Source organism: Syngnathus floridae, chromosome 5, assembly GCF_059516105.1.
Source record: "Syngnathus floridae isolate MCC-2025c chromosome 5, RoL_Sflo_1.0, whole genome shotgun sequence".
Taxonomy (NCBI): domain Eukaryota; kingdom Metazoa; phylum Chordata; class Actinopteri; order Syngnathiformes; family Syngnathidae; genus Syngnathus; species Syngnathus floridae.
In genome coordinates, this window is record NC_142417.1 from 6,008,530 (window position 1) to 6,021,450 (window position 12,921).

General features: G+C 42.2%; 2 protein-coding genes across 2 annotated transcripts; both read right to left on the bottom strand.

The window, feature by feature from the left end:
• Nucleotides 1-293: 293 nt before the first annotated feature.
• Nucleotides 294-3,295, bottom strand: ptger4a (prostaglandin E receptor 4 (subtype EP4) a). Its single transcript, XM_088376240.1, has 2 exons — nt 2,303-3,295; nt 294-1,587 (listed from the first exon to the last, which is right to left on the bottom strand). Exons 1-2 carry the CDS (start codon nt 3,104-3,106, stop codon nt 1,051-1,053), a joined length of 1,341 nt encoding a protein of 446 aa, XP_088232366.1. The 5' UTR covers nt 3,107-3,295; the 3' UTR covers nt 294-1,050.
• Nucleotides 3,296-8,184: 4,889 nt separating this feature from the next.
• Nucleotides 8,185-12,650, bottom strand: mrps27 (mitochondrial ribosomal protein S27). The gene is made up of 11 exons (XM_088376241.1): nt 12,533-12,650; nt 12,163-12,240; nt 11,719-11,789; nt 11,573-11,631; nt 10,861-10,975; nt 10,543-10,621; nt 10,007-10,122; nt 9,797-9,899; nt 9,557-9,699; nt 8,678-8,839; nt 8,185-8,602 (listed from the first exon to the last, which is right to left on the bottom strand). Exons 1-11 carry the CDS (start codon nt 12,603-12,605, stop codon nt 8,351-8,353), a joined length of 1,251 nt encoding a protein of 416 aa, XP_088232367.1. The 5' UTR covers nt 12,606-12,650; the 3' UTR covers nt 8,185-8,350.
• Nucleotides 12,651-12,921: the final 271 nt, after the last annotated feature.

Consider the following 12,921-nt stretch of genomic DNA (forward strand, 5'->3'; position numbering starts at 1 on the left):
CTGTCCAAAAATTTTTATCACAAGGTGGCCCAAAAATAGAACAGGGCGTCTTTTCCCGTTGCTTGAGTCACAAAGAAGTCATTTTTGTTGGAATACTACCAAATGTCTACCTAATAACAAAAGCAGAGATAAGTGAGCAAATACAAGTTGTTTCTCTGTTCACCTCAATAAGTAGATACAAGTAAAACTCATTGATGGACCCAAAAAATAATAAATATGGCACTCTACAAGCAGCACGGTGCGCTAGTGGTTCGCATGTCCGCCTCACAGTGCTAGGATTTGAAATAGATGGATAGATGGCAATTCAGTACTTTATTTCATTTTTTGTCATGAAGAAAGTCTTTCACAAATATGCATACAAATAAAATGTTCACTTTTCTTGGAGGAATGTTTATTTCAGTCCTTGCATTTCGAGTCACAATGGAACCGTTTTCATTAGCAATCCTAAAGGAGCAGCTTGCTAATATACAGACAGACAAAATTACAATGTGCCACCGTATTCAGTTAGAGGAATTTACTTTTTGTGATTTTTTTTCAAAAAGAACTGTTCCTCTGATTTCAAATGGTACACTCACTTCTCAACCTTGACCTAGCTGCGATCTGACACATGGACGGACAAACATATGTCACATATGATAATTTTTTTTTTGCTACAGTCAAAACAGAACAATTCAACCACTGTTTCAGAGTTAAAATTATTATGTCCTAGAATTTAAACGATAGAGTCTTGTAAGTCCAATGCGAACCTCGGAACCAGGAAGTAACTGTGAGCTAACGAATGGACGGACAAACAAAAATTATTTTTCCTTTTGGCCAGAGTCGACATCTTTAATCGTAATAGTTTGTAGCTCATGTACATCCAGGTTATGGAGAAAGTTTAACCATTTACTGGACGCTGTTTGAAATGCTTGGAAATTCAGCATTCCAGACATTCTTGTCATGAGGCAACAGTGCAAAAGTCTTCACTGGTAGCATTATTTTTCCTGACTGATTGCCTGTGAGATATGACTCAGTTTTTCCTTCCACGTGGGCTCCGTTTCCGAGTCAAGTTCAGATGCATTTTTCATCCATAGTTACTGAGCTGAGTGACATTTGTAGTCCAGGGTCCTTAGCTTGGGGGCCCCTGAGCACATGGTCCCCTTCTGTCCTTGGGGCCACGTCGCCATGCTCGCACGATGAGGCCCATGATATATTTTCCACTTTGTGATTGTCACAGCAGCTCCCGGCAGGCGATATTCGTCCCTGGGAGTGATCCAAGAAAGTCTGGGAGCTGATATCCGGAACGTCGCCGAACACCAACGAGCGCGAGTCCCGTTTGGAGACGGTCGAGGAGGGAGGATGGGGTGACACATCCATGCAGTGGCAGCTCCCGTTGCCATTAGTCCTCTGCCCCCTGATGCCCATCTTGCAGAAGAGGCACTTGATGTTCTCCACGAGCTGGCGGAAGACGGCCTTGCGCAGCAGAATGTAGATCCACGGGTCCAGGATGGGGTTGAAGGAGGCAAAGCGAATGGCCGTCAGGTCTGGGTTTTTGTCCAAGCGTAGTTCTACCGGCGTCTTGTAGAGCTGGTTCAGAAACACCTGAGCCTGCAATTAGAGCATGGCGATGAGACATTTCAAAACTCTAGGAAGATAAATAAAACAGCCCAAAAAGAACTTTTTTTGTGAAATGGGGATAAGTCAACAGCAAAACTTAAAATATCTTGAATTTGCCCAACATTTTTGTTGTGTTCCTGCATCGGTTTCTAGCTGCCTGGCAACCAGTGTCCACATAACATGACCTGGAAAAAAAATTCTGCCAAATTATTCAGCTACATTGCAGCAGAATCTTCAGTTTTATTTGAGTTGTGAATTTTTCTATGAATTTCAGACAATATGTCGTTGACGTTGCATATGGCAAAACAAGTGATGTGTCGATTATGGGCGGGTGACAACAATAAGGTGAATTTATGCTCAACACAAAAGGTTCAATCTAAGAACAGGAAACACACTTCAACCGCAGTAGCATTGAAAGAAGAACATCTGTTAGCGTCACTGAAAACCCAATGTGGTCAGTAACAAACACTATTTTGATTATTTAAAAAATATTTATAAAGTAATATATCAGCCCAGGTCATATTGACTGGCAGAAAATTGAATGCTCTTCAATTAGATGGCAGAACGTACAATCCACCTGCTGCCTTTAAGTCCTCAAGATTTTCTGTAAATAAATCAGCGTTGCGTTCCATTAAACAAGCCCAGGTTTCTGAGTGGGAAGGCGAACGTTCGCTCGGCCGTGCGTAAAGTGTGCGTAAAGACTCACAACAAGCGGAATTGAGCAGATGAGCACCACTGCCGAGGTGCCTATGAGCAGGATGACCATCTGGATCTCGGCACCGGCTAGGCGTCCGAAACTTCGGCCTTTCTTGCGCGAGTCCACGTTGCCGCGGCTCAGGTCCGTGCCCAGCGACGTCCTACGCACGTAGCGCCGGTGCATCCGGATGAGAGCCCCGCACACCAGCACGTTGCACAGCACCGTTGCCAGGATCAGCACCGAGCTTAAACCAGCGTACATAAAGTTGAACGCCGCGTCGCTCGTCTCGTCGCTCCGCCACTCCAAGAAGCACCACGTCTGCGGGTACTGTTTCTGGACGCGGCCGAAGCCCAGCACCGGCAGCGCGCAAAACAGCGCGTTGGACACGTAGATGGCCAAGAGGGTCAAGCCGGCCAGCTTCTGGTCCACGTAGTCGTTGTAGAAATACGCGTGGTTGATGGCCATGTATCTCTCCACGGACATGGCGCAGATGATGCTGAGGCCGGCCAGGGAGAAGAAGATTAGGGTGAAGCCAAAGTACTGACACAAGGGTTCCCCGCCGGGCCAGGCGCCCTTCACGTAAGTGGCGATGGTGACCGGGCTTGCCAGCAGCGTGCCCAACAGGTCGGTGACGGCCAGACCGCACACCAGCGTGTAGAAGGTGGTTTCCTTCTGCTCCTTGCGAGACCGACACAGCACTGCGATGGCGATGACGTTGCCCACCACCCCGAAGATGAACATGATGGACGGGATGGTGGGGATCATCGTGCGGCCCGTCATGGACTGCTCGCTCGTCGACGTCGTGCTCTCCATCCTCCGGAAGCTCCAGTCTGACTTATAGAAGAACTTTCTCCACGCGCTGGAACCTCCGCTCAGAACACCTCGATGGCATTGTTTTCAAAGACCCAACGCAGGAGGCGAGCATCTGTTGCGAGCAGGAGTGAGTGTCGAGATAAGTCAGGCTCCACACTGCGGTGACTTCATTCAAACACTCGAGTCCCTCCCACTTGGGGTTCTCTCACAGCAACTGTCAAAAATTTACAAAACACCTCTCAGTGGAAAGAAGCCACCACGAGTGAATTTTAATTAAGTGGTTCATTAATTATTCAAATTCATTAAAAATAAATTAAGATGCATTATATTACATAATTCATTATAAATAATAATTATTTAATGCATTTTTTTAACATACTTTTTGAACATTTTTTCTTTTTCTGTCTTCATTAACAAATGCACTGGTGCCACTGCTTATTTCAAAATTCAAATGTGGCCCTTGAGTACAGTGTTGTTGTTTTTGGTTAAGTTTTTATATGGCCTGGCTTGAGCTCCATCCAATATGACCGCCACGGTGACCACTGAAGCGCTTAGCTGACTTTGGACTGTGCAAGTGAGCAACAGTCTTCAGACTTTCAAGTTCTATTTGACTTGGCACACACAACTGAAGAGTCGAGTGAATAAACAGCTTGTTTTAGTCTCATGTAATGAGATGCATTTGACGTGTTGCACATATTTATTCATGAGGCACATCACCTGACATCATTTGAGCCACAAACGCCTCATTTCCCGCCCGTCAAAGCCTCTTGTCTCGTACGTGCCCGTCCCCTCGCAAATAAAATACCTCAGTCATTAACCGGGCAAGGCTTACTTGGAAGGATGCCAAAGCCTGTTACTACACTTTCTCTTAACTTGCAAGTCCCTCAAAATAAAATTCTAACAAGAGAGGGCACGTTATACAAAGTAACTTGATCAAAGATTTTTCATATTTGTAGGTGAAAGGAGGAGCTAATGTTAAACACCAACTTACAATGCATATAAAAAGTATACACAGCATTATATGACCTCTAACCTGTATAACTCAATAAAAAAAAAACTTTGATAGGGGACAAATGGTATCAATCAGGAGAAGGGGACAAAAAGAATTCCAAGGTATACCACAAAACACAGTGAAGATAGTCATCATTCATCAGAGACAATATGGCCAAAAAATGGGATATCCCATCAAAATTGATGAAAAGCCAAGAAGAAAATTGATCAGGCAGCTTGCTAAGACGTAGTCAGCAACACTGAAAGAGCTGCAAAAATTTATGGCAAGTGCTGGCTGTTCACTGGTCTTCAAGAGATAGATATCTCCCGTCATGTTCAAACGTGGGCTAAAGGGTCGGGTGGCTCGACGGAACGCCTTATCTAACAGAAAAAAGTATGCCGGTGTGTGCTAGCTACATGGCCACAAATTAAGAGGAGCAAATAGCTTCCATGCCCCGACGGCCGAGTTCAATCACTTTTTAAAGCATGGTTACTACAAAAGGGCGAGTGCCCCCCCCCGATGCTCGATCTCCACTTAATGTGCTACTAAAGCAGGCAATTTGTGTGTTCTGCTCGAGGCCTTCCCTGAGCTTGCAGAAGAACATGTTGGCCTCAGAGTGGCAGCGCTTGACGTCATCACACTGATTGAGACTGCGTGCTTGGAAAGCACATTTGTTATGCTCCTTGTTGCCACGTTCAAAACAGGGGAGGAAAAAAAAAAGCTTTTGTTTGAATAATTGTGAAAATTATTTTTGGGAAGGAAACGAAAACAAAAACTGTTACTATTAAGTTTTTCTACTTTTGAGTATCTGGTTTTCATGTATAGTTAGTCCCTTTACATTTAAACACAGATATTTGCATTTTAAGAGTTTGTTCTTTACATATTTCAATTGGGTAAATGGCTCAAAATAATTTCTAGGAATCTAAACTTCTTGAGTGTTTTGCCATCTCTGGGTGTCGGCTCTATAAAGGACAAATGGTCAAAAAAAAAAAGTGTTCTTTCTTTTCTAAACACGATTGTTACATAACGTGGGTGTATGGGCGAAATAGCGTATGATGTCAGAATCCTGTACGTCGGTCTCGTTCTGGGCCTCTGCAGAATGTACTGAAAGCAGATTTGTCTGATTAGGCGTCTTAAGAATGCACTTTTCCTGGATTTGTGTGCCGCAGTCAGATAACCTGCGGCAAGCTGGCACTTGCTATAGTAGAGCTAAAAAAAAGTCACAATCTCTGTTCCTGTCTGTAACACTCGACAATCAGATGATTTTTATCCTGCTAGGTTTTGCATTGCGGAACACTTTGTGAATAAAATGAAAACGTCACGTTTTGTTTGAAACCTTTGAGGTTTTGTTGCCTTGACTGCAATAACAGAAGAAAAAAAACGACTGCAGGTGTTAAGTCACTTTTTTCAACTTCAGTTAAAGTTTGTTTTTGAAGCCCTGAGTGTACATGTTTGTTTGGGTTTCGAAGCTAGGTGTGAACCGCCCGTCGAAATATCACCTGATATCATGTTTTGGCCGCAGGGTTTTTTTGACGGGTGGGAAAATATCATTGTCGTCATCAAACAGTCAACGAGTAAACCATCATGGAGTACCGGGGCAGGCACAGACAAGCAAGATTTCCCGCCAAGAGGACAACATGCACACCTCAGAACTTGCTTTGCCATCATCAACGTCTGACGCATGGCACAGAAATCATGTCCTCAATTTTTAATTTGTCCATTTAAGAGATGAGTACAAAATGTTTTGAATTCTCAAAAGGTATAAATAAAGGAAATGGAACAACCAGCGTTGATGAAGAACACCAATGCTCTCTAGCAGGCAGCGTATTCTGATGAATGGGAAGTGGAAATCAGGTCTACTGTTGAGAAACAATGGAAGGCAAGTACAGAACAACTCACTCTGACAACAATTCAGAAATGGCAAAATAATCCATAGCGTACTTTGGTCTACTCTTGTAGATTTTCTGGTAACGTGATCATTGTCAACAAAACAAAATGCAAGTTCAGCATTTCGTATGTCAACCGTTTAGACTTTCACAGGAACAGAATCAGCACGTTTTTTTTCCCAGATTATTGACATGGGTCAAATGTTAAATTGGATTTGCTGCAAATTCTTTCATGTTTATAGTCAACAATTGATGCAGCAGAGTGTAAGTCAACATTTGCCGAGATAACCGCCGATGACAGTGGAGAACACATCCAGTGTAACTAATTAAATTCCTGCACTTGTCTATAAGTAAAAGTCAGCTCCGTTATGTGTGCTAATCATTAACTTAACTCAGCATTAGCGTAGCTTTTTTTTTTTTTTAAACAGAGGCTTTCAAATCCTATTGAATCACACTGGGTGGCTTTATACAGTATAACGTTAAATTTGCATGAAATAAAATGAATAGATGAATGGAAATTTTTAAAACTTTCCACAAAATATTCAATTTTTTTTTTTCTGCTTCTTGCTAAAAAACAAACAAACAAGTTAGAAGTCATCGTGAAGAACCACCAAGTGACACTCTTATCTCAAAGCAAATGAGTTCAGCCTCACCTTCAGTTGGGTCATCAGTGTTCCTCAAGATCTTCCAATTGTTCTGACTGGTTGTTCTTGAGAAAGGGTGGACTCTTTTGAAAATATTATGATTAAATTATGAAATTCCAGTCCAATTCAGTCACTTGATGAGTCATTGGATTTAGTGGGAGTGCTGTTCCTTCGAATTAGTTGGACGTGTACAGTTTGTGTGGACAAATATTTCCAAAAGCATCTTGTTGTAACCAAACAATTGAAGGATGGTGAATTATTATTCACTTAGAAGGAATAGACAAGTTAACAAGCGATATTATTAAAAAATGTTCACAAAGAAACCCGTATTGTAACAACATTGAAGACTGGATAAAAGATTAATTTCATACAAATCATATTGAGTTTTCAAAAGAGCACACAAGTAAAGGAGACAGCATCCAAATTGAATTTGGAAATTACTGAATATTACCTTTGACGTAATGAGCAAATTGCACCGTTGTCAGAACAAATGCTGCGCTCGCCTTCTTGCAATCAAACAGGCAGACATATTAGACACCATTTGTAATCCGCTTACCGATGAAGCCGTTGATCTCGATGAATAATGAAATATCTTGTGGCAATTTGGTAGAGAGTAAAGCACATTTTGCAACGCCTAAAAAAAAAAAGTCCTGATGAGGAACTTTTGTTTTTGTTTGCATAGAAATAAAAGTGCATGCCAGTGATGTTTGTGGTCATAAGGTCCCGTGAAAAGAACATGATGTCCCCCCCCCCCAAAAAAAAAAAAAAAAAAAAAACACGCCTTGATAAGGACGTGCCAGTGTCTGGTTAATATCTCTCACCAGCTAGAATCTCAAGTGACAATACAATTTCCTGCAGCACTGGGTCTGCTTTCCAAGTTGCATTGATAAAACATCCGCTTGCTTGTATTTATGTGGCTTAAATGAAGCGCCTGCAGAAAGCCGCCTCGTTCCCTAAGGCCCACGTCTATTAGTGGATCCAATAACCTCTTATTTCCTAGAGAGTCATGAGCCAACATAGTAAATCATTATTTGTCCATCAGACAGTACAAACACAAAACAAAACATGCAGTCCTCCACTATGTCAATTAGCAATCAGAATTTTTACTCCATGCACCACCAAAATAAATCATTAGCTTTTCAAGAACCAACATAAATGATTTAACCCTTAAATAAATAAATCTGATGCTTTCTTCTGGATTCACATTTGTTGTGGACTCCACGATAACAGCCCCACCATTTGATACTGTAAAACACCCCCACCCCTTCCACCCCCGGGGATTTATTATCTTGCCCACATCGAAACGGCATTGCACATGTAGTCAAGCGCTTCATGTCTGATATGGGCAGCGTCGGCTTTTCGAGAAAACATAGCACACGGCTCAGGACGATATAATGCATTCATTGTGTTGAAAGCTCACAAGTGAATTCCCTTTTGCCAGCAAAGAATCCATTTTCTCCAGATTAGTTATCAGCAAATTCTTCAACGCAATAACCCTTTCTTTACCCATGGGAGAAAACTCCCCAAGACGCACCAAAGCACAAACAGGAACAGAAATAGGAATGGGAGGATGTGATCACAACATTCCGTCCTTCTTTAATCACAAAAGTTCACATGACGAGACTTGCACAAGTGAAGCCATTTGCTTTGAATGTTGGACTTAACCCAAAAAAGAAACATGTACAATATGAACAGACTAAGTGATAGCTGCAGTGAGGAAGCTTTAAGCCTGCTGCTGGAGTGCCGCTTTGGCAGCGAGTCGCTCCTCCTTCTCCTTTTGGGCCTTCTTCCTGTTCTCCTGCTCCCTCTGGATCAGCTGCTTCCTCTCGGCCTCCCAGGCCACCAGCAGAGTCTGATACTGATCCAGGTCTGGTCTCTCCACCGAGGGCAGAAGTTGCTGGGCCAGACCAGTCGCCAACGTCTGAAAGTCGGCCGTGTCGACTTTTCCTTGAGTCTCCAGCTGGCTGCCCATCGCCTGGAAAAATAGAAGGCTGGATTTACCGGCAGGTCCAATACAGACTTTAAAGAATTCTAACGAATTTCACGACACCTTCAATTTGCGCTCATATTCAGAGAGCTTTTCTCTCTCCGCCTGGTCTTCTTCATCAACTTCCTTCCGCTCTTCCTCCTCTGATGACTCCTTTCCAGACGAATCAGAAGAGTCGGACGAGGTGGAGGACAATTCGTGCAGTGTGTCCTCTAGATAAACCAACTGCAATGAACAAAGTAATCAAATTAACCTTCAGGAAATGCTATACCACAAACATAATAAGCTACAGTTAGTCGTGTGTGAGATTTGACAGGTGACCTCCGCGTCAATGCAATCTTTGCGGTGACCCCAGGCAGGTACTGTGACATAACGTCGATATAATACGTCCCGTGGTCCTACATGCACGCTCACCATTTATATCTGTCACAGAGCGTTTGTGTCAGGGATGGTTAGAGCCACGCCGGGGGCTCCGGGGCCCTCTCGAGATCTTGTTAGAATAAGGCTGAATTATCAAACTGGACCTGACTGCGGGATAATGAAAATATGACAATGTGTGTGTGTGTGTGTGTGTTCCATCTCAGTTGATCACAAGTGTCTGTGCTGTGTTCCTGACCAGGTGAGGATGTTGTTTGGGAAGATAAACAGGAGAGTTAGAGGGGATTAAGGGGTAAGATTTGAAAATAAACAGCTTATAATTGATAATAAAATAACACTGTGAATTGTATTGTTATAAATGGCACCTCTGTGGTTGCTATGGTGACCCAGGATGTCCTACATCAGGGGTCTTTTATGCCAGGTTTTCTTTTATTTCACATCATCAAAAAAAAAAAATCAAATATCTGAGACGTTTTAATAAGATACCTGAAAACAGTTTATTCTGTCTCTTTTATACAATTTGCATGAACGAGAGGTCGTGCTTGAGAAAGGTTTGGTCCTTACTGAGTCTTTGGACAGTTTGACGTCAGCGGGTAAGGCGGCAACACTCTCCAGGACGGCCAGTGCTCGACTCATATATCCTCGTTCCCAGAAGAGGGGCATGCCTTTGAACACAGCATGGATGCCCTCCTGCATCTCTACCTTGCCTGACAAAAAAAAAAAAAAAACAGGTAGCCACAGACATCTAGGTGAGGATAATACTGGATATGGTTTTTGTTCCATCCTGTCCTCTGATACTCTCACCTAGCAGAAGGTTTCCCAAGAAGCTAGCTGTGAGGCCTACGCTGTTGTCTTGCTTGAGGCCGCAGATAAGCAGCGAGGCGCCCAGCGCTCGCTCCTGCGACACCTGAGCGCACATACATGCCTTACGTCACTCGAGATGACGACCCTTTTTGTATCCACAGCTTCCATCTTTGATTCCCTTTTAGTAACCGCATCTTTGGTTGCACTCACAGTGAGTTGAGGTCTGCTTGCTAGGTAACTGGCCAGCGTATAGAGAGACAGGACCTGCGTTGACTCAAGGTCAAAGGCTTCTTGGAGCATCACCTCCTCCACCACGGAGGACGCACCTGGAAATAGATTCAGCACAAGAGGACCTATTAGCAATAATATGTAAACATTGTAAACCTTAAGGAGTCTTTAAGGGGCGGGCAAACGTTTGAGCTCAAGCGCCACGATTGAATTTGAAAGCAGTTGAGTGATTGTTATTTTTGTTTACTTTAATAATTGTCGATAATTTAAGCTGATTTAAAATGCAATACTGTAATTATAATTCAACTAAAATGAATGACGCAACCGTTCAAATCCATGTTAAATCGGGGCTTGCAACTGCCTCCAGAATCTGAGACAGTAAACTATTGTGCATTTGTGACCGTTAATGTGTGTCAAGTGTGGGCATGTGGGCCCTTCGAGATGTTTATGTGATTGAGGGCTAGAGAAATACATTGTGTGTATTTCTCCAACTGCGCAATCTCATCTCAATGACTTACTCTTGTAGTCTTTGTCCTTCAGGAAAGAATCGATGAGCAGGTTGAAAGTGAAGTTGTCTGGGAAGATTCCATACTGGACCTACAAAAAACACATTTTGGTGTCCATTTCTTTTCTTCCACACAATATTGAAGTCCACAGACAGCTGCAGTTAAATTGAGGTATGATATTTAGAAGTTTTGGTTGAACTAATCCATTTAGTATTGTGGTGTAAATCTGCACTGTAACATACTGAGGGATTCTAATATATTATTATTTCATGTTATGTGCGTGGTTAATTTCAACAGTGTTGTTTCAGGGCCTTTTGAAATGACACGTACCTTGTTTTGTAGCGTGTGCAGGGCCTTGTCTCTGGCGCCGTATTTCAGACACTGCCTGATCCAACTATGAACGGTCCAGTCTCGAAGGTACCAACAATTTGGACTGTGACGGAACCTGGAGGTTGACAAAGTGTTTTCATTTTACTTCAAATTCCAATTGAATTCAGTTTGCCAACCAATCTCAATGTACACATTGACAAACAAACAACTCACGTAAACACAAATGGAAATTTTTGGGCCTTCAGTCGACCAACTGACGCAAAATTCAAAGCCACAATTTCCTGACTGTGAACCGTGCTAACCACTAGTCAACATTCTGCTGAGGGCTTTTGCATTACTGTAAACTATCGCTGATGATAAATGCAAAAGTCAAAACAAATACGGCAACTGAAAAGTAATAATTATATGCCTTTGCTAACCCACCTATAATAATTTGTGGAAATCAGATGAGTAGTTTTAGTGCAATACTGTTAACTACCAAAACGTGTTTTTTCCCCCCAGCCCGTTGTTCATCGTAAAATGTCCTAAATGTTGTAATCAGACTTCCATTGGAAGGAATAAACAGGAAAGGTGGGAACAATGCAAAGCGAGTAAGCAAGAGAAAAGCAAAACAGACAAAGCAAACAGACAATACATTCCAGGAAAACATAGAGGAAGAAAAAACAGTGACAAAAATATAACTGTGAGCTTGACAGTGGCAAATTTGACTGACTTGTAAAGGTAGTACTCGGCTTGGTCCACCTCTTCTCGGCATGATATATTGTCTACAAACTGGGAGAAAAATACACATAAATTGAACCAATGAAAGCTAAGCCAATGATCACTTCAAATACATGTTACATAAATGTCAAAACTCACCTGAGAGACAGTCAGGGAGCTAACAGGAAGATTCCTGTCATATAACCTGTCCATGTTGTTGGCCAGCAAAGCTTCAAGTTAAAAAACAAAAACAACAAATTAAATCTTGGGTCGAAACAACTGTCAAACGTAATGATCTTTTTAATATGATAGGAGTCCATGCTGAAAAGCACAATAACAAAAGTGGAGCTACACTTCCACCTTGTGGTCTTTGCAAGTCCTGCAAAACCACACACCAAACGTGACATGCAGTTCCCATATTCCATTATGGTGCAGTGGATAAGAAATAAGCACATAGAAAACGAGACAAAGATAAAGTTATTTCTTTTTTCACCATTACAGTAATGCGACTTATAACCTGTCAGACTTAATTGTGATGTTTTCTCGAATCTTTTCAAGAGGGGAATGTGATAACCCAATCAATGGGTGCTATGTTGTTCTTACCCAAATTCTGTGGGTCCTTTTCTCTTGCTTCCCACAGCGTAGCGTCTGAATAAGCTGATGACAGTAAACATCTTCTGGCTGCAGACACATTCATACGTTTTAGTACTGTTAACAGGGTTTAAAAGGCCACTTTTGCCACCTATGCAATGAAAGACAACCAGATGGACTGACTCTGAGCTGCATCTAGCTAACAACATAGCGTACCTAACCCTAACCCTAACCCTAACCCTAACCCTAACCCGTAGCGGACATTTAGCTCTTCTTGATCCAACGTCAAATCAGAAGACAATTCCAGTTCACATATTAATATAAACTATTCTGCATAAAATATGAACCATCATTGCTTAAATGCTTTTGGAAGGGGACTCACCTGACACAGACGGAGAGAAACGTTTAACTTTGACAGCAGCAGTCATGCATCTTCTCAACACGGAGGCGGCCATCTTTGGACGATACCAATTGTAACTTGGAGGGGGGCGATTGCAAGAAGGAATTGTACTTCCGGTTTAAACTAAAATCTTAGTTATGCGTGCGCATAGTTATTCACTCAGAGCAATGTTAGAAAAAAAAGTACTGTTACAGTACAATTGAGTTCACTGACAACTCTCATTGCACAATAAATGAAAAATATATTTTTACAAAAAAATATAATGTTGCGCTTTTTTCATTTGTGCAGATTAACTGTAAACATGTAAAAAATGTAAAAAAAATGATGTGCCCTTTATTTGTCTTGCATGGTAAACTGTCACTCAAATAATA